Here is a 23,076-nt window from a genome sequence, read left to right as displayed (position 1 = left end):
GAGGAGAGAGAGCGTGCACATAAACCATGGATGTGTTTTTATGCTGATTTAGGGGTTATATTTGTTGTGTTCTTAGACTGATTTATGGTGTATATATACGTCCTTTTTGTTTAGTTTTTTTCCCCGATATTTACGTTTGTTCAATGTCTGGATACGGGGGACTACGGAGCTGCACTTGGACTGAATTTTCGCCTCACGTTTTCACCAATTCCTCGTTGATCCCGCAAGGCAGTGCAGGCTCTCACTGTGACCTCACTCTGTGGACATGTCTGCTCATTGGGTCCTATCACTTCTGTATCTTCCCTTTGTTGGCTGTGCTTAACAGGACGGCTAGAGCACAGCTATGGAAAAGTAAATCAGACAGCTCTAAATCTGAATGGGGGGGGGGGGGGGGGATTGATGCCTGGTTAGACCTGTTTTCTCTCATAGAGCTTCAGAATCATCATGAATGGGCTAATTTGGAATTAACTAATTAAAATAGTTAATAACTAAATAACTTGTTCTCAGATTTTAGAGCAGGACCTTTCTTTTCAGCACCCATTGCAGTAGTTGCTGTGATAAAGTAGCTTTTTTTGCTGGTAAATGACTTGCAAAGAAAACAGTGAATTATTATTATTTTTTTTTTTTTAAGTGTCACATGGAAGATAGATGTTAACATCTTGATACTGGCAAAAGCATGATGTTGTGGTAAATATAGGGCCAATATGTTTTTATGTCTGTGTTACAGTTTCTGCTGTACCAGGTGAAGGGCCTTCGGGAACACCTGGCTCATCCAAAACCACATTGTTGAGAGCCAGACTCTTCTCACACCCAGGGAGGAACACAGGGCCAGGTGAGGAGATGAGCAGTCTCTCTCATAAACAAACACACCGTCTTTACCCTCTAATAACGTCTCTGTTTCATGTTTGTGTGTTTTTGTCTTGTGAAATCCTCTCTCAGCGACTCCTCCTATTTGTCTCCCAGCCAAATTGTAATCAGATTAGAATTGTCTTTCTTTAGTATTCCTAATTTAAATCTCATATGCGGCATCAATAGGATTGCGTCTGTGGATTCACAACATGTTATCACATCCCCTCTCCCAGGGTGATTATGAAATTGATTTAAAGAAAACCAATGTGCTGAGTATACAGTATTTTTTACTTGGTTGTGTCAACAGGGTTTTTCCAGCAATGACGTGTCCATATGACATGTGTCCTAATGTGCCTTTTTTAAACCAGGAGTCAGTCAGTGAACATATTGTCAGTCTCATTTGCATACCTCTTGAAGTTTATTTAATTTAACCATACTTTCATCCATGTGCCAGACAATTTGTGCTCTCTTCAGTGATTTCTTTTTATTTTATTTTATTTTTTTACCTTTTTGAATTTGTTGTGCTTCCCACCATACAGTAGCCCGTGTGCTAGACTCATGATACCATTAGCATTTCCTTGTACTGTTTACTGCTGCATCCTGAGTGTATGATAAATAAACAGATTTGATTTGATAACCTGGATGTTGCTACTGTAATATCAGCCTTAAGGTGTCACAGCAGGCCAAACCAGCTTGTATATACCAGTACTCTTCATCTCCCGGTCTTCTCTCTCTCTCTGACCAAGGCAGTGGATTGTGGTGATGGGTCAGATCAACTCTAAACCTGAGTCTCATCTGAACAATCTGTTTTTCACAGCTTTGGCAACAGGATGCAAGACTACAGCTGTGACCAATCAAATGGCCCAGAGATCTGGAACCAGTCCACTGAAAAGGACTGCTTCATCCAGACTGGCTCGTCCAACGGCTGGCCTACCTGGTGAGTTATAATATGATATACTACCTATTGACACTGTCTTTTATGAAGGAGTGGATACCTAACACAGGATCCTAGATGTGAATAATCTGTTTATCACAGGTGTGGACATGATAAACATGTTTTATAGCGTTGGCCCTCAAATGCTAGGATTCACAGCTGTTCAGTTAGACCTCTGGAATGTGTGGTAAAGGCTTCGGTTCTGAAACTCTGACCATAGGCTCATTTTCATTTGTCTCTCAGACCTCAAGGTCCGGGACCCTTGCTGGAGATCTGTGGCCAATCGACAGTTTGTGCTGTAGTCAGCTTCATTCCACATGTGCTTCCTGGAAACATAATTACACTTAGGACATAATTAGGACTCTCAACCGGATGGCCTTTTGTTTTAGAATGCTGCCCTGGCGTGCAAAATGCAACTGTTGAGTGCATTTCCGTAGCATCTGTGGTGGTTTCGCTTGAGGCTTTTTGGCTACATAAGATGTTCTACTGAAATACTTCTTTAAAAAAAAAAATCTACAGAATCTATGTAGAAGCTTTTTATACTCAAAAGGCAGTTTAAGCATCCTCCTGATCATTCTAGGCAGTTTCTGCATAGCACAGTATGTCTGAATCATTGTGCATTGAGTGTCTTTTGAAGGCGTTGTTATGGTGGGAGTGATAGACCTCTCTACTGTATGTGTAACGTCCATGTGGGCTGAGGGTGGAGAGCAGGGCTTCTGCCCTCTAGCATGGAGCCCATCTGGAATTATACAGTACCATTTTCTTTTGATTTAAAACTTGGCGTGAAATGTAATTTACCGTGTTTACATATCGCAGTGTCACTTGTTCTTGTAACGAGAGGGTAGTGTTTGCGCATACGCAGCGGTTATTTCTCTAAAACATTCCGAGCTGAAGACCCCTGACATTTGGCAGCTCATCATGCTCAACCTCACTGCCGGCTATCCGTCACCTCCCGCCATTCCCCTTCCCCTCTGCTTGTGTGAGGGAGAGAGGGATGGCGGGGCCCTATGAGTGCGAGTGCGAGGTCAGACACAGCAGCCATTCGCTCCTGCCTCTGTCGTTGGCTCCTCCCACCCCTCCCCCTACCCCCTCTTCCCTCCTCTCCTCTCCCAGCAGCATCCTAGTTCTGCCATAACACCACCATCGTTGTGAGCCTTGGAGATGCTGCTGTGCTGCTGGGTTAGCTTTGTCTGCTGAGTGTACGGCTGAAGGCTGCCTCCAACCTGAGGATTAAGGCTCTCTCTGCCTCTGTCACATCTGTCAGGGGCTGTGCTGCTATTGAAAACATTACCAGCCCACCCCCCACTGCCAACCCTCACAGCTGGGCATGGGCTGTTGAGCCTCATTCAGTGTGGGGGAAAGCGCTGCCATAGCCAACTGAAGGGGGTGTGTGTGTGTGGGGGGGTCTTCATCCTTATTTTCTGACTCGTACCGTAGTAACGGTGGCTGCTGTTGTTTTTTTCCCTCTCTTTCCGCCTCAGTGCTTCTGTCACCTGAGGCACGAATCTCTGACAAGCTCTCTGGCATGTGGCGCACTGCCAGCCTCTCATCTTCTACGTTTTGGATTTTTGTTTGGATTTTTTCAAAGTAGTAGTGGTTGCCTGTTAGCTAGGGCATCCTTCCTCGGTGTCAGAGAGATGTTATGGTCTCCGAGACTCTCCCTGACCAGCATCCATGTGCGTCTGACGGTCAAGGGTTTGCTCCGGAACCTGCAGCTGCTGTCAGGATGCAAGAACAACACCATGGTGTTCCACACAGGTCTGTTACCGTGCTGCACCATTAACACAGGCAACAGCTACAGCTACCGCCACTGCTGCCTTTTACCATGCTTTACAAGGGCATGGGCTAGGGCTAGGCTCACTGTTTATTGATGCTTGTGATTCTCACACCGAGCTGTGCTGCTCTTAGCTGTTTGTGGATCTATTTTTAGCCTGGCTGTTGACCAGGAGAGGTTCATCTTTCATTTTACCTAGCTACCCATATCCATTTACAGAGGGGTAAATGTGTTTGACATATTGTATTTATTTTGATGTGTATTTATGAAAAGGGGAAGTTAAAAATAATTAGGTAATTATAATAATTAAGATATCTGTTGAAAAACATTTAGATTTAGTGTAACCTCCAGTATGCTTAGCTCTCTGTTTGTGTGTCTGCATGAGTGCACCCATCATCTTGCATGCAGGGAGACCTACTGCTCCAGTTTGGGCCTCAGATGTGGGTTATTTTGGGCGTTAGTCACTAAGTTGAGCTGGGAACATTGTTGTGACAGGGAAAAAAAATCCCAAAGAAATGTCTCATCAGAGATTATTTAAAAAAACAAGACACATTCCTCTGCCGTTTTGGGCAAAAATAGCCAAATAAGGAGCATGCCAGAGCCCAGGGCTGGCACTGTAGCTTTCCCTCAAACATTATGAGGTGACACAGTAAATATGGCACAAACATGTATCACATGCAAGACATCTCACACAAAATAAGAGAATAAGGGTAATAGAAGGTCAGGTGTTACCTGAAAAGGTGTGCAGGGTTTATGTTTGCAATATGACTCTCAAATACAGTGAAATGTGACATTGTGAAACCGTTGGAGGTTCTACTTCTGTACCTACAGTAGATGAAACGGTAATCGAGGTCAATCTTTCCAGTTCAATAGATGACAGATTTGACATTTAATTAGCCATGGTTGTGTCCCTCCAAATGGTAACCAAGCTAGAATATCTGTGGTGAAATAATAATGGGAGGTGACCCAGATTAAAAGATGCCATGACCCAGATCAGGAGGAAAAAATTATGAACACGGATCTTAAATCTGCGTGAAAGCATGGTCATGTGGGATGTGCAATGACGTGGTATACTGTAGAATGCTCCACACACAGGATCACGTTAAAGGACATGCACATGTTAAAGGACATGCACATGTTAAAGGACATGCACATGTCAAAGGATGTGGTCAACAGGGCACAACAGATGCCAGGGATTTAGTGGCAATCGGAGTTTGTTCGCTTGGATACGATGGTAATCAATTCTGGGAATTTCATCACGTTAATACTGAGCATGATTTAGCAGGTTTAATCTGTGTCCTGTCAGGTCACATCCCGGTCAGAACCCGGTTAAGCCGAAACCTCCTCTGGAGTGGATGGATGTGTGCCCTGTACCAGGCAGTGGCTAAGTATTCATTTAGAATTAATTATTATTTAATTGGATATTGATTCCAATCCCTGAGTTGGCCTGTACATTTTAATTGTATTATACTGGTCTCTATTTATACGTCTTACGTATGTAACATACCTCAAGTACATAATATCTGCCTGTACATATCACATTGATATTCATCTCATGTATGTTCACTTATTATATTCATTTATTTATACTCACTGTAATACCTTATACTGTAATACCATGCACTGTCTACAATATCATGTCTTTTGCACTTATGCCATTATTTGCAATCTGGTTAGATGCCAAACTGCATTTCATTGTCTCAGTACTTGTACTCTGTGTAATGACAATAAAGTTTAATCTAATTTAATCTGAAAGGGAGTTAGCTTTACTCAGCACTTCTGTTGGTGTTATGGCATCTCATCACCCAGAAGCCGTAACAAGTGTGTTATTGTGTGATAGATCTCCCATCATGCATTGTGCTCTAGTGTGCCATCCCTTGGTGACACCAGCCGCAACCCTCTCAATAGTGCCACTACGTCACTCAGCCAGGGGAGGCTGTTGTAGGGAGACATTGGAGGACTGGCTCATTGCGTAGAACGCATTACGAACACGTGTTTGATACCATTCCTCGTTCCATTCCATGCATTACAATGAGCCAGTCCTCCAATGTCTCCCTCCTCCAGCCTCCCCTGGTCTCAGTGTCCACTGCTGTCACATGTGAGTAGTGTGGGAATATCAGTGGTACCACAGAGCTAGGAGAGGGAGTTTGTTTAATGACAGTACCAAGAGCAAGTTATATCATCATTGTCACTAGCCACTTGATCAAAATAGCCGTTGGTTCTCTGTTGCCATGGCAGACAGCAGGTAGCTGGAGACAGAAACACCACCTGCCCAGAGAAAGTATGGTTGCCTCTCGGGATGTGTTTGAATTATTCAGGTACTGTAGAAGAGATGGGCATGAATAATTGACACACACTCTGCCAAACTTTGTGTTGCATAATGTCCTTTTTTTTTTTTCTTGACCAACATTGACAACCGATGTTTGTTTAGGTCTCTTCTAAAGGAAATTCTAACATGTTAAATCATTGGCAAAGAGTAGCCACGCTGCAGGAGTTCTACTGGCTGTACCATATGGCGGTTTGGCTGGGCTACGCTGGACTGTATGTCTGTCAGGGCAGCTCCTGGCTGCAGTATTGCGCAAGGACATCTCACTGAGCGGAGAGACCAGATATCTCTGAAATCACCACCAGGGGGCATCATACTACATAGAGAGCATTCCATACAAATCAAAACTCTCCTAAACATGAGCATGGTCCTGGTCCAGCTAAAAGCCTTGCATTAATGCTAAAATGGTTGTGTAAGATTGAACTGTTATGTATTCTTATGATTACTATTTTGATCTACATGTGATCTGTTAGATATATCGTATAATTTTAAAAGATACTATATGATATATAATCTCATCATACAGAATTTATATGCCTCAACTAAATAGCCTAACCAAGTGCCCCTTGTTGGTGTTGTAACTTTGGAAAACATTGTTATTGTATCATTAAAATAATAGAGGTTGCTTGTTCTATTGATCAGTTGTATTATTGTATTATAATACACTGTATTATTAGAAGGGCTTATCTAAGGACAGTGTGTGCACTGCGATGGGAAACTTCATTTGTATTTTTCCTCTGATTTGTCCAATCCCAGACAAGATCCATGTCTTTCCTCTGATTTTAATCAGGATATTGCAAATCTAATATTCTATATGAGGTCATGTATTAGTCCAGATGTAGGATTATTCAGCTGGGGCATGTTGCTTTTTTACTATTCAAACCATATAATATATTGAAACAATATATTCAAATTTCACATTGGTGGTCTTAATACTCTTCCTGTCTTGGAATGCCCCTTGGAATGCCCTGAAAGACTCTAGAGTTGCATTTATTCCTACCTGTTCTTAGATTACATTTCTGTTTATTTTGTGGGTGGTGCTGCCTATTGAGTGTTACAGTTAGTTTGAGGTGAACTATATCCAGACATACACAGTAGTGTGTGAATGTCATGTCAAGTGCTACTCGTTTAATAAAGAAAACAACATGGCTTCATCCCATGAGATGATCTTGAAATGTCTACCATGACCAAGATTCCTTTTTACGCCAGGGGGACTCTGTAGCCAATATTGTTGCTTGTCTAGTCTAAGTCTGAGGTGTGGTCTCTGGCTCAGCTCCTCATTAGTCTGGTAACAACACTGTCCTCTCTGTTGGTCAGGAATGTTGTTGTCTTCACTGCAGCATGTTGCTGCTCTGACTAGGGACCAGGTCCAAGTCCTATGGACTCTCCCAACCAACAGAACAACCCAGACATTAACTTGGAACCGGTATTTTAAAACTCTTTTATTATAGTTGTATTATATGTTTTGAATATCATATTAATCATATAAATATTCATGGGATTGATGGTCCCTCTTGTGTTTTTATAGTGTTTACAGTAGAAGTTGATCCAGTATGTCATCTATTTGGGATGTTTTGTTATGATGACCAGATTGGGGGTTTAAGACATTTCTTTACATCCTCCTCAAACCTGAGGGTGGTGGAAGGTGGTCAGGAGGTCCTCCTCCAATGGATCCCTCACTGTTGTGATGTGGCTGGATGCTGCCGTCCTTGCTGCTCTAAATTTAACTGGTGTATTTTTACCCCGTGCTTTAAGCTGTGGGTTCATGGGGTACATACATATGTATGTATGGGTAGGACGAACATGACTTCAAGTCTTCAGACATCAGCGTGAGTCTGTGCTCTTTGAAGGGTTGTATGCAGTAAGTTGATGGTAAACATTACTTTGCTTCTCTGTGTTCCACAGAACTGTGTACAGTATCTTGTGGTTCACGCTTGTAATATTTACACAACTTTCACACTTGTTTGTTTCTCTTTCATTTTAATTAGGTTGGCCAGTTGTCGCTCTGAATCCTTTAAATCTGTCCAAATCCCAGTGTTAAGTGAATGAAGGCGTCCCCCGAGGCCATTGGTGCTATCTCTCCCTCGTTAACATGGGCATTCCTGCTGTGTTTGAGCCTGTCTTCACTGTCCCATTACATAAGACCCATTCCCTCAGCAGAACCAGGCAGCGCTTCACAACATGCCTGGCGCAGGTGTCCAGTATCAATTAGAAGTCCTCATAAACACCAGCTACACATCACTTTTTCCCTCCTGCACAGCTTTTCTCTGTAACGAGCCTGAAGCTCCGGTGTCGTCCTCTCCTCTCCTCATTTCTCGGTGGCGGTGGCAGCACTAGCTCACATAGCCTCCTGCTGATTAGTGGGGATCCATGTGGATGTTATGCCGGGGGTGTTGTATTTGTAAAGCTGATGCAAAACAAAACCACTGTGACACGGCCCTGCTAAAATAAGCAGGCTCCGGCGACCACAGCATCCGCTCCGCACAGGAGAAGATTGAATCAGGAGATGGAGATGTAATCTCCTTTTTCAGGGGATCCATTTTGCGATTGGTGGTGGCTGGTGATTGAAGCCTCTCTCACTCACTCACTCTCTCTGGTCACTAATGGCTCTGTGAATCATCTGTGTGTTCCTAAGTGAGCTATCTGGACAGTATTACTCTCCATTTGCACAGGAAACCCACCCAGGGCTGGAGACTGGAGCTCGGCTGGAGTATCCAGTAATAGTTGTATACTATAGTAACAGTCTCTCTGGCTGGACTGTATGCTGGTGGTACTGTAACTGGTCTTCACAGTGCTCTACCCAGCCACAGGGACCATGGAGGGGGGAATAATGATGCTGAACGTTGTGACAACAACACTGAATGGGTGTTCTCTTGCAGTGGACAAGAACAGAGCGAAGGCGAGCCCCCGGACCCAGCAGCAGCCTCCACCGCAGCAGCCACCGCCGCCCCAGAGCAGTGGGCGTCCGGACCTGGTCCCTACAGAGGGCAGGGCAGGGGGCCAACAGGAGAACTACCGGGCACAGTGTGAGAGGACAAACCAAAACCTGCAGCAGCTCAGGGGGCTCCTGGCTGCCAGTAACTGCAGGTTCGAGGCCGTCACAGTGGTCTTGCAGCAAGCCCTGGCAGAGGTAAGATATATGCACCTGATCTTAATGTTTCTGCATGGACACCGTATCTAAACAGTTAAGAACTTTTTGATTTCTGGCAAATTGTTAATTGTTCCACTCTATACCGATGGAATTTTGGACATTAGATTATATTGTGGTTCTTAATCATGTTTTGCGGCTGGTCAGGTGGAACAGTGTGATCTCGATTGTGTGTGTACTCAGCTCAATGTTTGTTTTGGTTCTATTTTTATGGATGAAAGATACGATTGGCTTCCAGGAACTCTTTTCCCGGAGGAATTGGCATCTTATCCTGTCTGCAACTCCCCTCTACCTGGCTCTCACACACACACACACACACACACACACACCACACCCCTCCTCACCCCTCCTCACCCCAAACACATTAATTATAGTTGGTGAGGTTGCCACAACAAAACGATATCATCAGAGTAGACACTGCCAGTTATAGGGATATAAGATAGCACTTTGGCTATTGGCTTATTTACGCACAGTTCCAAACATGTTTTTAGTTGTGTGTGTGTGTTGTATCATTATTACCTAGGATTTTACAGAATGTACTCCAGTGTAACGACGCATAGTTGAAATTAGCATGCTGCATGAGTAATGTCATTGGTATGTGTTAATTATACCCCCACTTATATTCTCTGTAAACACATAGTAGAGTATAAGCGACCACTATCTGACCCCACTGCAGCACATGACGCCTGGAACTATTTCTGTCACTTAAGCCAGGTGAGAGCCAGCTCACGTTAGAGCTCTCCTTCACACTGTAGACTGTCCCAGAAAAGATAAATGTTTCTTATATGTTGTAGATCAGGTATTAAGACAGTAATTTGTGTATAGCATAGAATGATATTCTCCCTCAGTTGGGAGAGAACATGCCATTTGTAGTACTGTAAATGTAAATTTGACCTTTCATATTGAAACTTTCTTTTATAGTGCCACATCATATGACCTTTCACCTTTACTTTTCCATGACAGACATGGATCATGAATACATTCAAGATTCTTTATTTGTCACGTGCATACAAGTATACAGTGAAATGCAAAAGTGACAGTGCCACAGAGTAGTGCAACAATAAGTTTTAAAATAGAAGTACTGAAAAATATACAGTATGAACAGTACTACAGTACTGGATGATTGCAGTGGCCTTGGTGTGTTCAGTAGAGCTTTGGATTTCCAGGTCCTAGAGGAGATGGCTGTCTTATAACTCTTCACCTACAAATGAATGTTTCTCTTGCCCCTTCATTATCTCTACTGGTTACGCTCTTAACCACTGGGTGGGTGCCATGTTTCTCAGCGATGGTGACAGTAAACCGCCTGCCTGGTCAATGTTCAAAGAGACTTCCTAAAGTAACCACACTCCCATCCCACATCAATAACAAGGGCTGTGTGGTGTTTGCTGCCCATGAGAAACTGCACTGAGAGCAAATTGTCTTGATCCTGGAACAGAGATTACAGTCATCATTTCGATGTAATGTAATTTGTATCATTGTTTACTTCTATTTTTATGTTTGTTTTGATATGCTCTCTGTAATTCTCTAATGGATCACTCCAGGATATATCAGTGAAATTGACGTGTACTGTAGGGCTGACTCTGTGTTCTGTCAGACCGGGGCTGATACAGAGGCGCTGGCTCAGTGGTGGTACGTCATGTCTGCTGGGCCTCCCCCCCCCCCCCCCCCAGAGGCCCCTGGGACCCTGCTATCACCCCACTGAGACACGGTTTCTGGACCTTATCTGACATCACTGCCAGTCTGATCTTGAGCTCAGCTCCTGACACACACCAGACACTGTGCGTGTGTGTGTGCGAGAGAGTACATACGTGTGTGTGTGTGTGTGTGTGTGTGTGTGTGTGTGTGTGTGAATGCTGCACTCTGTCCGCCCTCTTGCATGTTTAGCTTTCTATAGAACATTGTGCACCATCTCAAGCACACTCATGCATAGTGTATGATGATGAGTACTTGGCTTCCCGCTTCGCTGAATGGTGAAACCAGCCAGTAAATCGATGGGCTGTCTATTTTAGAGCCATGTCTCTCTTTAATGGCAGGAGAGTAATTGAGCAATAGGACTCAGCTCATGGTTAAATGTAACCCACACCCAGGCAATGGTCCAATGAGAATGTTTCTAGGCAGTCATAGCCAGCACTGTAGGTGTCTTGACAGACGGAATCCTTTTGGGGGGGAAACTGTGTTCTGTTGCTATGGTGACACTGAATCCAGAGAGCAACAGTTTCAGCATTTATGGATGGAGAAATGTCATCTCTTGGTATGAACTTGCACCACACTTGTGAAATTATTTGAGCTGACATTTTTCACCTCACTAGCTGTCTCAGGGACCATCTTTGGAACCCTTCATGCATGTTGAAACTTAGTTTCACATTCCGTTTGCTCAGACATTAGAAAGCGATTGCCAACTGATCTGGGAGGGGATTCAGAGAGATGGAGAGATAAGTAGTCTTTATCCCCTGTACGGTCTGTCACAACACACACACACACACACACAGATGAAACATGGATGTTAAGTGCTTACTGGAAGTCCTGCCAGTTGTAAGGCAGCTCCTCGTGTGAAAGTCACACACACACACACACACACACACACACACACAGTGTGTGATCGCTAGACCGTGGGGCTCACATCCTTCCGTTTGGGTGGAAGTGTTGTGAAAGTGATGTTCTCAACAGACACAGTAACAGAAGAATAGATTTCCCTGTCTCTGTTAGTAGTGCAGCAGCTGTCTAAGGCCCTAGTGGTCCCCCACACTCTGGCACTCTGACAACCACTACTGCCCTGGCTCCTCTCCTCCGCTACTGCCCTGGCTCCTCTCCTCCGCTACTGCCCTGGCCCCTCTCCTCCACTACTGCCCTGGCTCCTCTCACTCCAATGGAAACACCCTATTACAGAATTATTGACAGTTACTGTATTTGGTCCACATCATCATCATATGCCATGTAATTAAATGTGATGACAAAGATTGAGTCATACAGTACCAGTCAAAAGTTTGGACACACCTTGCCAAGAGTGTGCAAAGCTGTCATCAAAGCAAAAGGTGGCTACTTTGAGGAATCTAAAATATAAAACATCTTCTGGTTTGTTTAACACTTTTTTGTTTACTACATAATTCCATATGTGTTCTTTCATAATTTTGGTGTTTTCAATATTAATCTACAATGTAGAAAATAATAAAAAGTAAAGAAAAACCATTGAATGAGAAGGTGTGTCCAAAGTTTTGACTGGTACTGTATGGGATGTATCGTATGGTCTTTTCATTAAGAGGCCAATGGCACGTGGTGTGTTGTGTTGGGGCATAGGAATCTGGTAGACACTCACCAGACCAAGAATAGGAGGCTGGTCTCTGCCATGTCTGTGTGAGAATGTCCCAGCTGTTGGCTTAATACTGTATGGTTATGAGCCGGCTGCATGCCAAAGTGTGTGTGTGTGTGTGTGTGTGTGTGTGTGAGAGAGCGCGCATGCGCGCAAGTGTGTGCTGTTTCTTATCACCTGTTTAGCTGATTCATGTCAGCACTAAACCTACAGTGTATTACCATAATGAATCTATGAAGAGACACAGTGAAGTGATTTAAGTTGATACTGTTTCTCATTCTGTTTCTCATTTCATTTCAATGTACAGGGAGACGCAATTAATTCTTCATCCCTCCTTTTATTGTTTCTCCCTCTCCTCCTTTTTTTATATTATTTTGTTCCCTCGCTTAACATTTCCAGAGGGTTGGAACCTGACCTGGATTGATTCCTAGCTATTGATCTCTCCCTCCTCAGAGGGTTCTCTTATACCTGCCATCGTATCTTCATGTTATGGATCTGGCACTAACAGCTCTGTGTGTGTATGTGGGTAGCATGTCCTCACAATTGTATAGGGATTAGCTTGCATAGTACTACTGAACTGTAAAAAGGGTTTTCATTTTGTGAAAACCACACTGTCTCAATTATGACGACGCCGTAAATTCAAAACTGACATTAATTTGTCGTGAGGCCAAGCACTGGCGTGCATTAATACTGATGGCCTGAGAGACAATTAGGCAGACAGTCAAATCCATCTCCTCTAGATAACATCATCTCTCTCTCTCTCTCTCTCTCTCTCTTTCTCTCTCTCTCTCTCTCTCTCTCTGCCTGAGTCTGCACTGGGCTGTATTCAGCAGCCTGACACACACACACACACACACACACACACACACTATGCCCTCTTTACAGTGTAACTGGAAATTTGACCTGTCATGGTAGTTCATCATTTTGAATAGCGTAATACCGTTTAAGTGGCTGGCTCTGAATCTATGTAATAGAAGCACAGTGCACCAGTATAGACTAGATGTATATGATATAAAAGCAATGATTTAGTGCAGGATTTGGGGGGGGGGGGGGAGTGACTGGGAGTGGGGGAGGGTGGTAATGAACCCTTCTCCCTGACGTCCCCTGGGAAGGTCACTGCACAGCCCTCTTCCCCCCTCCACTCCCCTCCAGGAGTGTGTAACTGAGTAAGTGCCTCTCCGTCAGTCTAATGTCTCTGGGCTTTGTATATCTCCCCTCTGTTTGCTCTGCTGTGCCTGTTTCCACTGCTGCTGTCCTGTCCTAGCACTTGTCTTAAAGTGACATCAGCACAGCTGAGAGGAGGCTGTCCCTCTGAGCACTGCATCCTGCCCCTCTCTTAGGGAGAATACGGTACAACACCTCCCAGCACTCTCATAGCAGGGCCAATGGAGCGGCTGTTTTCAGTGGTGCCTCAGATGTAGTGCGAGCAGTCCTAGAGAGGTGGTGTGTGTGGAGGTGGTGACCACCTGGGCTGCTGTCTGTGTCCTGGCCTAGTGGGCCTCCATAGCCAGGGGGAGACTCCCGGAGCCCCGAGCCTGAGGCTGGACCATGGGCTGCTCGGGGAGCAAAGTGTGCCTTAGCACTCCTTGTGCTGGAGACGGGGTAAAGGACTACTCTTTTGTTCTGCTATGCAGTGTGGGGATGGGATGGGATGGGGACCAGAGGACAGGACAGGGAGCTAGAAGGATGGGGTTTATGAACGGGACTGTGGTCTGACTTGTCTATTCTGTGACTGATCACTTTGCTGTCCGTTAGCCTAACAATGATTGTATTCTCTGTGTGTTTTGGTAACATTCTGCTCTGAGGAGATTGTGAGGGCTGTGTACTACTCCAGGGCATGATCTTCAGTTCAGTGCATGGTTGTGTGTGTGTGTGTGTGTGTGTGTGTGTGAGCTCTGATGTTGATGCTTTTGGAGCGTGGTAGAGGTATGAGAGAGGTTGGAGGGGTTAAGAGTGTTTTTAGATCCACTCTGCGTCAGTTTGGGAGGCAGACAGGAGCACTGCAGCTGCAGGCTGGCTTCTCTTCTCCACTGCAAAAAGAATGAGTGGGGGGGGGGGGGGTGTAGGTAGAGAGACGTAAACAGAATAGGTTAGATCATCTCTCTCTCCAGATCTCTATTCAGTTGCAGGGGGGTTTCCCTTCCCTCGTCTCACTGCGGGATCCCAAAAAAAAGCCTATTTGGGTATTGTTTCCATATACTAGTGAGGCATATATTTTCATTAGTCATTCAGACACAGTAGTGTTTGAAACTGTGGGCTCAATAATATATTTTTTATGAAATTGAATACCACGGAGATGTGAAGTTGACGGGCACCATTATGCAGCTGTCACATGGCAAGTGATATCATGATCTGACATGCTATACATTGCAGTCATCCCAAAAGCTTTTTTGCTTATCTGAAATGTGTCAAATTACTTTTGTATTACCACAAAATGAGAGTGTATTGAAATTAATGCTGTTATGAGTTCAATCCAATTAGTCCATGGTGAACTGTGTTTTGTGTGTTGGTGACTCATGTCTGCTGCATTGTGACAGCAAATCTTATGAAATGCTGAAGTGTGTGTGTGTGTGTGTGTGTCCATATAAATATGATTCTTATGAAATACTGCAATAGTACAGTATTTATGTGTGACTAAGTGTGTGTGTGTGTGTTTGTTCCCCAGCGTGATGAAGTCGTGAAGCAACGCAGGGAGCTGTCACAGGAGTTGATGACCCTTCGGGGAGAGCTGGGTAAGGTCACCTCACAATGTTTACTTTAGCTATCGCTACGGCTAACGCTACCAAGATATGTCCTGTTCTTAATGCTAGACTGCCTTGTTTGTGGAGCCCTAAAGTTGCCACGGAGTTCTTAAGAAGTAGACTCAGACCCGGTCAGTCTATCTGAAAGCCTGAGATGATAGTGGCCTTGCAGAACTCCCAGCTTGGTGTTGAGAGCAGTGTCGTACTTCCAGCTTGAGCTGCGGGGGGGGGGGGGGGGGGGGGGAACATAGACACCACCTTTTGTGACCCATCTTTTGAAAAAAGAATCTTGCCATGCTTATAAATGAGGCACAATAATCAGCTTATGTCTGTCACAAGCCCAAACAATCAATGACATAAAGGATGACTGCTGTTCCCGGCAGTGTCACAAGTCCACCCATCACATTACTGGTGTGTGCCTTCTGCCTGCTGCCTGTACCCTGTAATTGGATTCCTTCCCTCCGCCCCTGGGTAATGCCTTCAGTCCTCCACTGAGGATGGGCCGCCCAGACGCAGCGGAGCAGGGGAGTGTGTCTGGTGTAATGGCCTCTCTCTGAGCAGTGTGCATCTGAGGCAACACACTCCCCTGGGGTGGATCAATTGACCCCTGACCCCCCCCAATAGATGTTTTTTTTTACCAGCCTGCCTGGGAAAAAAAGGGTCCCTGTGATGGAATGCCTAACCACCTGAGGCCCTGGGAGGGCTGTGGAGAGGAGGATACACACACACACTTGGATGGCCTTGGACACACCTCTCATGGCGATGCAGTGGTTTATGGCCAGGGATATTAAGCCTACACCTCTGTTCCCAGGGGCTGCTGTGGTGAGGGAGCCAGTGGCTCCACCCCTCCATTCTGTTTGCAGCCTTGGGACCTGCACATGACTGCTCTTTACCCTTGAGCCCAGTCTATCAGCCTCTTAGCATATTTCTGACTCAAGTGGGAGGTCCACAGACCTCAGATAGACCCCCCTCGGTTGCTGGTGCATGGTACCAGAGGGGGTGGGGCCAGTGTGAGCTTGCACCCCCGATAATGTCAATCCAATGTCTGTCAGTGGCTATCAATATAAATTACAAGCACATGTCAGAGCTTTTCTGCCACCTACAGTGTCTGGAGTTTGGACAGCTCGTACCCCTTTCCACAGCCCTTGACAAAGGGCCACAACACTGATAACTTTAAAGATAGGGAATCAGCCCCCTTCCCCCCAGATGCCTGGTCCATAATATTTCTGGTGTGATGAATGTAGCCTGGCAAGGCTTGTATGCCCCCCCCCCCTCTTACACATGCCTGAGGAATGGTGTAGGCCCCATCTGTAAGGCTGTGCATGCCATGACCTGATGGATAGTCAGTCTCCACATTAATTTTTGGTCTCTGGGTCTGGCGTTGTCTTTTTCCACCCAGGGCTAGGTGAGTACGTGAGTACTCCTCATCGGTGAAGCTCTATCCCTATTAGTGAATCAGAGAAGGCATTAGGAGAATGCTGTGGCCTGGTTTCCTCTCGTGTCCAGACTGACTAGAGGAGAATAAGCAGTGTGTGTTATTTACTGTCTCTTTCACTTGTTTTTCCTCTGCTCATCACATTTCGTCCCTTATGAATGGTGCATGCTTTGAGCCCTGCAGTGCTGGGTAATAGAATTACACACTAGTTTATGTAATCCATCAGGGCTATTATTGAAGATGGTAGCCTGGCTCGTAGGCTGATCTGCTCTAGGTGGTCTGCAGTGACACTGCAGTCTCCCTTAGGATGGTCCCCTGTTGCTATAGCTACCTCCCTGTTTGTAGCACTATCACTCATGTAATGGGTAGGATATTAGGTTCTACATGTCCACTTCTGCCAGAGAAACAGATGTCATTCTAAATCTACAAATAATGCAGCATGGAGTCATGTGATGGGGGACCCATGATAACGAGCTACGAGGCCCTTGATGTCCTGAAACTCACTCTGCAGTAGTTCAGTGTCAGGTGAGAGAAAAGCAGGGATGTTGGTCGGGAGAGCTTGTCCAACGGTCAACCATCACAATGTCGTTCAGATTACCATCTTTTAATGGTAGTCAATGTATGTCATCAATGATCCAGGGCTTATTGATGCTACAAGTTACAGTTCTATAGAGAACATGCTGTCCTTTATTCATCCAAGCTGCCTTTTGAACATACAGGATAAGGATATGTAATATTCTATAAAACATGCATGGCACACAAACAGCTGGAGTTTTCGCCATCCATCCATGACCAGTTCCAAATGGAGAGCTATTCTCTTCGTATGAGTAGGGTAGTGTGTTGGGAGCTTTGAATGGAAATCACCTGCTACAAACGCTGACAGCACAGACTACCCTGTTATACACACAGCTGCCACTCTTCTGTCATGACCACGGTCGGGCCAGCCAGCAGAAAGCCCCATGGGCTGGCAAGGGCCAGCTGCTGGGCATCCATTGACATTTACCCCGAACCAGGCATGTGGCATGAAGGACCCACCAGAGATGCATGTCTGTGGTTTTATTAGATTGTTGACGTTTAGGATGAATATGAACATTAGACAAAGGAACAGCTGGGGTGGTGGGCACTGTGCTTTGTTTTACCATAAGCCAGAGTCCACAGCAGTGTGGACATGTTACAACTATAAGATGGTAAACTGCCATCTGTTGCAAGGACTGATGTGAGTCAACATTAAGAAATTCTGAGGACACAGCATTGATTTCAGCCGATTGGGAAATAATGTTGTTCTAGGTTAATTGCCATCTCTTTGCCTTGCCATCCATTGGGCCATGTACTCTGTACTCTGCCAAAAACAGTACCCCTCGGTAATCGCTCTTTTGTTTTATGCTTATGGCCTTTTAACGCTGTATGTCATGATATTCGCCTCAGTGTTTTGATGAATATTGGCCCATACAGATGCAGGTTTTTTTTAGCTTTTATTTCTCCAATACGTTGCTTTTATGATTGATAACATTAATACAAATATCCTGTATGTGACTACAGCATGAACAGAGAAACAAACCTAAGTCTCCTCTGCAGTGAGCTCGGCCCACTCGTGTGAGCGTCTGGAGCAGGAGAAGGATGAGGTGCGTGTTGCGTTGGAGGGCGTGCTGCAGAAGGTCCAGGATCAGCACCAGAGTGACCTGGCCCAGCTGGAGGAGCGGCTCCGGGCCTTCTACCAGGCCGAATGGGACAAGGTTCACCTCACCTACCAGGAGGAGGCAGACCGGTGCAAGGCCCTCATTGAACAGCAGGTGAGGCCAAGACACAAATCATCTGCCCTGTTTCAATGAAACCCCCTAGTCTATGCTTCGTCGAGCTCTATGTAGATCTGAAAGGACTGGATAGGTAGATTGACCTTGCCTTCTAAAAGGCTAGATGGATTTTCACCCTATTGCTTCAACCTATCCAATCCATACATCTATGTAAGAAATTGTGCATTGTGGTGATGTCCTATGTCTGAGTAATAATGTGATGTTTCTCTGGAGGTGTTTTCATCCCTTTCATACCCCATTTACAACCAGGGTCATTTGCAGTCATTGTGTTGAGTTATTCACTGAGCAAACTATTCAGCGAGATTCATTTCAAGGAAAATCATTTAAGGCAAAAGCACAAAGATGCCAATGGAAGCCCTCAAAACAGAATGTTGAATGCTGAATGTTGCTTTTTTTGAGAAGCACCGACTCACTGAGAATAGTCTCTGTAAATGGAAAAAAGTCTTAGATAACTAATTCACCAAGCTCTCTTTTCAGTGGTGCTTTATTGTATTTCCGTTGATTAATCCAAATTGTGAGATTAAGGCCTGCTTTGGTGTTACTTCATTTGCTCCTTTTGAGGTGTTAATCAGCGTTTTGTATAGTCATTGATCATGATTCATCAATCCTACATATATTAAAGCCAGGTTCCTTCTCTTTAAGATGGGGGAGCTGAGAGCCAACCATGAGGCTTTGAAACTGGAGATAGAGGCCAGCCACTCTGAACAACTCCAGTCTGGAGAACAGCAGCATCAAGATTCTCTGGAAGGTCAGTTGACCTCACTTTGACTTTGGAAAAATTCAGAAATACTTTTGCTCTTTAGGGTTGTTGTTTTTTTTCCCATCACATGTTATTGTATCTCATGCAGTAAACCTGTGATCTTTCCTCCAGAGCTCAGGAAAGGTCACGACCAGGAGATGCAGATGTTGGACAAAACGCTGAAGGAGGCAGAAGCCACGTTATCTGTAAGTGTCATCACCTGACTTTTTTTTTCCTAATCCACAGTCAATTCTTTTCATAAGTTAATCATTTCTTGGTTCTGCGGAGGAGTCATAAGTTGTGTTCTGATGGTATTTTTTGTCCTCAGGCGCAGATACAGGAGCTCACATCTGAGAACACCACCCTCAACGACAGGCTAAAAGCAGAGGAGGAACGGAGGAGGGAGCTAGCTGAGAAAAACCTAGTACGGTGTACAGTACACTACTGCCAACAGCAACACTACTTAAACCCTCTCCTATCGCTGTTCCATACACTGTACACCAGGGGGAGTCTGTGGAGGTAGAAAACAGAGGACGGGCTCATTGTATTGAATGGAATGAGGAATGGTATTTCGCCCTCTGATTTCTAACTCCACCAGCCTCCTGTTCTTATCTTATAGACCGGTCCAATAACCTCCCACGGTAACAGCGTTGTTGCCGCTAAGCAATAGCACTGCCCTCTCTGTGTTTTTCCAGAAGCGCTGTGTTAAAGTCACTCTGTCACTCATAATCAGTGTTAAGTGGGTGCTCGCGGGCCCTCAGCATTCTAAATATGCACACAAGGGGATTTAGATAACAACCTCACGTTACACTGCCACTCTGGGTCTGCTATAGAGAGACAGACAATAACAGCAGGATCAACCCCAATGTCAACACTGCCTCGATGGAACTGTGTGATTCATGTACTAAGTGGTCAAACCTCTAACAGTGTTGGGTTTTTAAAACCTAGAATTAGTTGAACACTGCCTTGCTATGCAGAACAGGGCATTATTCATGTATTACGTGTCATTTGTGTATGCGTATTAGTAACACAACATAAACATTGGAAGAGTTTTATTGGCTCTGCCATGTTTCTACCCATGTTGTTTTTTTGTCACTTACGTATGGCGCCCTCTATTGAGTTGTTGTGGATTTATTACTCTATTTATGGACAGTTTATGAGAAGCTGGAAGTAATATGCTCATACAGGCTGAAGAAATACGCACTTGTGTGAAGTATTGAATCAGATGCTACTTAATCTTTTTTCCTACACATGTTTTATAGTTACTGAGTTTCTCTCCCCCTCTCCAGAAGGACTCCCACACTCTGTATCTAGAGCAGGAGCTGGAGAGTCTGAAGGTGGTGCTGGACATCAAGAACAAACAGCTCCACCAGCAGGAGAGGAAGCTGATGCAGATGGACAAACTGGTGAGGCTCTCAGGATGCTAGATGCTAAGTGGGATCCTTGGGACGACGCTACACTAAAACCTAACCTAAACCCCTACCCTTACCTTAACCTTTACCTAACCTTAACCCCGTTTCAAATCTCAACTTCAATCGTGTGACGTCCGAGTTTGGTCATCCCAAGCATCCCACTTAGCATTTACCCTCTCCGTATACAATTGACCAGGAGATGCACCACACCATGCCTCCACTCACAATGATGTACAGTACTGGACACAGGTTTTGGTAGATTGTTGATATTGCACATTTTAATTAAGTTTGTTTTCTAAATACCTTTTCAATCTCTCTTGTAGGTGGATAAAAATGTGAAGCTGGACGAATGCCTTATAAAAGTCCAGCAAGAGAATGAGGACCTGAAAGCCCGCATGGACAGACATGCAGCTCTGTCCAGGTAAAATAACTGATTCTTGATTATTTAAAAAAATAAAATAATAATAATAATAACCTCCTCTCCTCTGTGCCTGAAGTCAGTCTAAGACCTGGTTTATCCCTTGGCTTCTAGATCGTGTGTGTATATATACAGTATGTGATCTGTGTCACCTGACTCGTTTGTTGTGTCTCACCCCTCCCTTTCAGACAATTGTCGACAGAGCAGGCCGTGCTGCAGGAGACCCTCCATAAGGAGTCAAAGGTTAACAAGCGTCTGTCTATGGAGAAAGAGGAGCTCATCTGGAAACTCCACAATGGAGACCTGGCCAGCCCTCGCAAGATGTCCCCCACCTCCCCCTCCCACTCCCTCAGCCTCCAATCACCTCGCAGCTCTGCCGTCTTCTCCAGCCCTCCCCTCTCGCCCAGATAACAACGGCCCTCCGCTTCCAGGAAGCAGCCCTTCTCTCTCTCCAGTGTCTGATTGGACAGAGCCATCCCTCCATACTAAAGAGCTATATTAGCTGACACAGATAGCCACAAGGCACCCCGGAGATGACCTTTCCAAAATGGATTTACTCTCTTGACACTTGCTGTACAGATGAATGGCTCTACAGATTTCGAGAAAAGACAATGTTGCACAGAAGCACTTACCGAGCGAGGCCACCCTTGTTCTTTTGCCTTTCTTGTCTGATACTATAGGTGAAAAAAAGGAAATCTCAGGACTTGTATATAATGATACACTATTTTTGTTACTCTCTATTCAAAAGCTTTTTTTCCACCTCTGAAGCTGCACACACACTAGTGCTATGGTGAAGAGGTCTGTGGCATGGCTCTGGTGACCAAAGGCAGTGTTGTGTGTTGACTGACTGGGAAATGTGATGCTCAACACCTGTTCTGAGAATCAGCATGGCTGTGAATCCCCAAAAACCTGAATCCCTTCTCCAGTGTTGTGTAAGTGAATGGCAGCTTCCTGACACCCCTGTAAATTACATTTAGTCTAGACTCAAATGATTGCACCATGAATTCTCCTTCTCCATGTGTTTTAGAGCTTTACATTGAAGCTTTACATTTCTTTCCCTGCTGGCTTTTATCACACCTGTTTTTAATCCTGCAATCTAAATTATTTGAGGGCAAATCAACATATACAGTAACACTATAGATTATAAATCCTGCTACACGGCTGTGTCAGTGATACTTGAGACTTTTGATTGGCATTGTAATCCTTCATCTTACAACATGTAGCTGACATGCCATGGCTCAGCATGCCTCATTCAAAAGAGTGTTCAGTTCACTGTACAGTAGGACATTTTGCTTTCAGTAATGCATCCACAACACTTGGATCAGAGCTATAATTTCCTGTATTGTTTTGGTTCTATTGTAATGGACTCCTCTGACCTATAGTGCTCAGCTCACCCCTCTACCAAACTTACCAGTTATCAGTTTACTCCTTTTTAACTATTCAGTACTACAATCTGTGGCCTGAGGACTCAAAGGTGTGGTTTTTTTCCATGTTGGTTAGTTTGACCATGGGACCAATCCAAACGACTGTTTGTGCATGTTTGATGTCCTGTGGATCAATCCTCGCGGAGTCCTCGTACAGCAGCTTTAAAGTGGTGGGGGGGGGGTCTTGAAACAAAACATGTCACCACAGCTGAACTAGCAGAAATGACTCAGAGATTAAATTGCGTCTTGAAAGTGTGTGTTGAGCCTGTGTTGAAATATGCAATTAATAAAGTAATACTAAAGCAGTCATCTTGTATTTGTTCTCTCAAAATGCTTCCAACTATTTTCCTTTTTTCTGTGTATTCATGGTAGATTAAACTTTGCATACTGTAACCTCGACACTCAGTTCCATAGCCATGGCTCCAACCAGCGGTAACAGCTCAGTAAGTTGCTGTTGAGTGAGAGAGGTGGAAAAATGCAGTAAGTATGTCACTCTGGACCAAAATAAAGAACTGGGCCTGCATTTCACATTCCACATACGGAGTCCATTATAAGGCAGGGCAGGCACACTGCTCAGCTGTGAACCATATTCTCCTTCATGCTGGAGAGACCAAGCAGAAGCGTCTCTCACATGGCCACTGACTGCCCTACTTTATAAAACTGTTATTCATTGTATTCCATCTGAAAAGAAACCTTGTCTGTTTAATGACTTGAAATGTACCGTAATTACCACAACGTATCTTGCCTCACACCATTGA

At 44.7% G+C, this 23,076-nt stretch overlaps 1 protein-coding gene across 1 annotated transcript; it reads left to right on the top strand.

Annotated features, from left to right (window-relative positions):
• The first annotated feature begins 1,669 nt into the window (after positions 1-1,669).
• Positions 1,670-22,575, top strand: mtus1a (microtubule associated tumor suppressor 1a). The gene is made up of 10 exons (XM_083685504.1): positions 1,670-1,786; positions 8,763-9,013; positions 15,004-15,070; positions 18,090-18,304; positions 18,968-19,073; positions 19,197-19,270; positions 19,393-19,488; positions 20,354-20,470; positions 20,800-20,897; positions 21,083-22,575. The coding sequence occupies exons 1-10, from the start codon at positions 1,708-1,710 to the stop codon at positions 21,303-21,305; spliced, it is 1,326 nt and encodes a 441-aa protein (XP_083541630.1). The 5' UTR covers positions 1,670-1,707; the 3' UTR covers positions 21,306-22,575.
• The last annotated feature ends 501 nt before the right edge of the window (positions 22,576-23,076 follow it).

This window comes from Argentina silus, assembly GCF_951799395.1.
Source record: "Argentina silus genome assembly, chromosome: 15".
In the NCBI taxonomy this organism is placed as follows: domain Eukaryota; kingdom Metazoa; phylum Chordata; class Actinopteri; order Argentiniformes; family Argentinidae; genus Argentina; species Argentina silus.
Note: the sequence above shows the minus strand (reverse complement) of the source record. Positions and strands in the feature narration are given on the sequence as shown.